The 4757-nt window shown below is 35.8% G+C and overlaps 1 protein-coding gene across 1 annotated transcript; it reads right to left on the reverse strand.

The window, feature by feature from the left end:
• Positions 1-360: 360 nt before the first annotated feature.
• LOC114394772 (putative kinase-like protein TMKL1) lies at positions 361-3445 on the reverse strand. The gene is made up of 2 exons (XM_028356445.1): positions 1866-3445; positions 361-1216 (listed from the first exon to the last, which is right to left on the reverse strand). Exons 1-2 carry the CDS (start codon positions 3322-3324, stop codon positions 576-578), a joined length of 2100 nt encoding a protein of 699 aa, XP_028212246.1. The 5' UTR covers positions 3325-3445; the 3' UTR covers positions 361-575.
• Between the last annotated feature and the right edge of the window lie 1312 nt (positions 3446-4757).

Here is a 4757-nt window from a genome sequence, read left to right on the forward strand (position 1 = left end):
TGCAACGTTTCTTCAACCCAAACTTAAAGCAGCTCCTGAAATCCAAAACTTATTTTGAATTTCAAAGGACCAAAAATGGAAAAAAAAAAAAAAAAAAAAAGAGAGAGAAAGAAAAAAAAACTTATAATCAAAATATTTAATAGGGAAATTCAGAGTAAAAATTGTCGAACCAAAATCAAACAAAAACTAAAGTTGTTCGAAATGTCCTCCTGAACAAGTCCCTTTAAAGAGGATAAATCCATTATTTCATCAGGACCTCTTCTATGTTAAATATTCTCTGTTTATAAATATGGCATCATATTTAGCCTAAGGCTTTTGCTTACAATTCATATTAGTAAAGCAAGGTGAAGCACTGCACAATTTCCAGAAGCACGAATTTGCATAATTGTGTGACTATATTTGATTTCAAAAACAATAGGGACTACCTGATGCAAAGAGTTATGGAGTAAACCAAAAATTACAACATTCTCTAGATCATCAAAAACTAGCCTCATATTCAGATTCAGCTGAGAAAAAGGAAACACAAGTAGTAAGTAAAAATCACTAGTTTGCTTAAGCATGTTGAAAGGGAAGGCTCAAAATGGGGTAACACTTCCACTTCTTGTTTCTGTAGGGCTGTATAATGCAGACCTGTTCCTTGGTCTATTCTCCTCCAACTGCCTCACAACTTCATCCATGCTTGGCCTAACAGATGCCACTGGTGCACAGCACCCCATTGCCAGCTTCAGCGCCTGCACCAACCCATCTTCCATAGGGCTTCTTATCCCTTTCAAAAGCTCCACATCAAACACTTCCATCGTCGTCTCCTCCAAAACCGCCACTTTCACCATCGAAGGCAAGTCCACATACTCGCCATTTCTTCCATTCTTCCCAGGCTTCTTCCCAATCAAGATTTCAAGCAGCAGTATGCCGAATGCATAAACATCAGTCCTGGAGTTGCATTTCTTCATTCTTTGAAGCTCAGGAGCCTTGTAGCCGTCCGTCTTAGCAAGCGCTACCATTTCGTCGGCTATGGAAGGAATCATCAGCTTGTCAAGACCAAAATCGGTGAGCCTGGCTGTAAAGAAGTCATCCACAAGCACATTCTTGGACCTTACGTTTGCATGGGTGACAGGAACTTCAAGTCCTGTGTGAAGATAAGCTAGACCTCTCGCTATGCCCAGCGCAATCTTGTGTCGCCTAGCCCAGTTCAACACTGGTTTTCCAGCTTTAGCTTCTGTGGAAAATTAAAGTCACAACATAATGGTCAATGCCAAGCAATGGTGAAGCAGTTCAATACTTCAATTTGCTAAAGCCAAACAACTCTTTAAGTTCACAATCACTTGTTTAAATTTTCATTTAAATTCAGTCTGATTTCAAAAAAATTTAAACAAATTATAAAGGAGAACCTCCAGCTATGACATAACAGTTACCCTATTGATAGGCCTAATAAATATTCATATGTGATCACATATATTAGAAAGGTTGCAAGTTCTTGCTATTACAAGCATAGGATGCTGCTAGAAGGAGACAACATCATTTCCTAGAGTTTCTTATATTAGATTTCATGATTATTCAGATATCTGAACAGCAAGTATAATTTCTTTTCTTTTTAGGCTAAATTCATCAACATTTTTCTTCTATCTTTGGTATAAAGTTTTCAGTCTGAAGAAAACTTAAAAAATTAGACACTAACACACTACAAAGAGTTAGACACTGAAAAAATTGTTGATTTTTTACACTTCAATTTACGATGACAGTTTTAAATGGATTAAATGAAAGTGAAGAGGCAGTGCAATTTGAATTGCCATTGTTCAAGTGTATGATTGAAATACAAAACGCAACAAAAGGAAATGCATTAGGGAAGGGTTGTGTATTGAACAAACCATGTAAAAGATCATGAAGGGTTCTGAGAGGCAGGTAGTCATAAATAAGGAGCTTCTCCCCTCTCTTCCCCTGATAGAAAGCTCTCAAAGGAATCAAATTCTCGTGGCGAATTTTCCCCAATTGCTTTATAACAGACAAGCAAGAAGCCTTGTCTTTGCAGCTACCTTCTCTCAACAGCCTCAAAGCAATGGTGCCTCCATCAGCAAGCTTAGCCTTATAAGCCGTCCCATAACAAGTCTTCTCCAAAACCTGCCCAGTTGCATTCAACACATCATCCAATGTCAAATTCTCACCTCCAGCAAATAACATGAGCTTCCCCTCACCAGCTCCACCAATAGCATTACCACCATTCTCTTCATCATCTTCCTCTTCATCATTCAACTCATCCTCACTCTCCCCACTCCCCTTCTTCTTCTTGTTCTGCATATACCCTATCAGCAAAGAAGCCAAAACCACAGCTCCTGTCATCAGACTAATAACAATGCCAGCAACAGCACCAGAACTCAGTGTAGAGGTCCTAGCACAGCTTCCCAGAGGTGGTCCACACAGGCTAGGGCTATTCCCCTCAAAAGCATCCACACCAAACTTGGATTCTCCTCCAAACAAAGGCAAAACCCCACTAAAGTTATTGTGTGAAAGATTCAATTTTTCAAGACTAAGCCCAGCTAGGCCTTGAGGAATTGCACCCATAAACATGTTATTCCCCAAGTCAAGCTGCTTTAGGCCACCAAACTTTGTGATGAACTCAGGGAAACTCCCAGAGAACTTGTTGCCACCCAAATCAAGCACCTGCAGATTCTTGCAAGAAGAGTTAGGCAATGCAGGCTCAGAAACTAACCCAGATAAAGAATTACCGTGGAGCCTAAGGGAAACAAGCCTCTCACACAAGTTCCAAATAGAAGGTGGAAGAACCCCACCTAGCATATTGTCACCCAAATCAATCTCAGAGAGAGAGGAGCTATAACCAAGCTCAAGAGGGATGGTACCCTCCAATGAGTTAATGTTAAGGTAGAGACTTTGGAGCATAGGGAACCCTCCAAGCTCTCTAGGGAGGGAACCAGAGAGGTTTGCAGAAGGGAGCCGGAGGGAAAACAAGTGAAGAGAAGGGTCTTTGAGGAGTGTGAGATTGGTCCATTGAGGAGAGGACAAGTCAGTGCATGAGAGAGGAGTGCCATTGGAGAAGACCCATATGAGGCCTTTCCACTGACAAAGTGGGGTGGAGGAGTTCCATGAAGACAAAACAAGGTTGTCAGAGTTACTACCTTGCAGTGAAGCTTTGATCTTTCCCAAGAGAAGCTCAACGTCAGAGGAGGAAGTAGTGGAGGGTGAAGAAGGGGGGGACAGTGACTTTGTGGTGGAGGTGGTAGTACTACTGGCTTTGCAGAAGCAAAAAAAGAAGAGGAAGAAGAACAACAAGGACATGGGAATGTGGAGAGAGAAAGGGTTCAGAAACGCCATGACATGAACTACCAAAGCAGAGAGAGAGAGAGAGGGAAAGGTTGTAGTGTGTGGGGATAGTGTGAGAAGTTCAAAGAAAGACCCTCTCTTCTGGGAAAGCTGACACAGTGTTGACTGTTACTGTAGCAGTAAGAAGTAAGGTCTCACTTGTTATTATAGCATTTTCTGGAATTTTTTTAAGGATTTTTTTAAGTGAATAAATAAATAATTTTGTTTGTTAGACTAAATAAAATATGTATTTTAAAAAATAATAATTTTTAATAATAAAATTAATACTTATATGATACATGATAATATTATAATTAAAATATAATTAAGTAAAAATAAAAAAGATATAAAATTGTGAATTTTTTAAAAGTTTTTTAAAAAAATTATCATTAAAATAAAATTATATATAAATTTCTTATAATGATATAAGATATTAAAAATAAAAAATAATATGAAAAAAATAACTTAATTTTTTTTATTGAAAATACTCTTAGTTTTCAATGCCGAACGGCTATGATGCTATTCTACACTACCACTCATGCAATCTCAGCTTATTGCACCGCTTCTTACAGATTTTATTTTATATCTATATTGGGCTAAACATTGATAATTTTTATTTAAATTGTACAACTTATTGTCTTTTATATATTGACATATTGATGATGATTATGTTAAAAGGATAAATTAATAGCAAAGTGAAGTAGCATGAGAGTTTACTAGAGCAACTTCATTGGACTTATTTAAGTGGGTTTAAACTCAGGAATTTTTTATTATTTTTGAAGGAGCATGAGAGTTGACTAAAGCAACTTCATTGGACATATTTAAGTGGGTTGTTTAGACTCAGGAATTTGTTATTATTTTTTCTTAATTTGAAATTAGATTCAATCCGATGCATATTTGGATTGAAATTTGTAAAATTATCTCAAATTTTATTTCTCCAATTCTAAGGTAAAAATTTATTAGCAAATATATTTTTGAAGGGTAATAGACATCACTTTAAGCTTATTTTACCCTCAAACGTACTTTTGAAATTCATCCACCAAAAATCAAACACACTTCTAGTTGATAAGATAAGTTGTTTAAATTATGCATATTTCTTTATATAAAGAACAAATGCTTATAAAAAAAAAGAAAATTATTTATTGTTTAAAAATTAATGTTTAATAATGATATAAAATTAAATAAAAATGAAAAATACAAACATATAAGATACTTAAAGATTATAATTTATATAATTAAAGTAAAATGTGAGTTAATTAAATGTAGTATAATAGGGTCAATTTCAACCTAGCTACTTAAAAATCTAAAATAAATTGATTATACGAGGTTGATTGAAAATGCATTCAGTTATTGGAAAGGATTTGAATTTTATTTTTACAGAATATATTCTCGAGAAAGAAATAAAAATTTTAAGTGTGATTAATTTCTGGATTTCATATAATGGC

Source organism: Glycine soja, chromosome 18 (assembly GCF_004193775.1).
Source record: "Glycine soja cultivar W05 chromosome 18, ASM419377v2, whole genome shotgun sequence".
Classification (NCBI taxonomy): Eukaryota; Viridiplantae; Streptophyta; class Magnoliopsida; order Fabales; family Fabaceae; genus Glycine; species Glycine soja.

Bases quoted from the DNA above. Each gene is read 5' to 3' on its own strand.
- LOC114394772 (XM_028356445.1), bottom strand. From the start codon at position 3,324: ATGGCGTTTCTGAACCCTTTCTCTCTCCACATTCCCATGTCCTTGTTG. The intron at 1,217-1,865 runs GTTTGTTCAATA...AATTTTCCACAG, and splicing joins CCTTCATGATCTTTTACATG to AAGCTAAAGCTGGAAAACCA.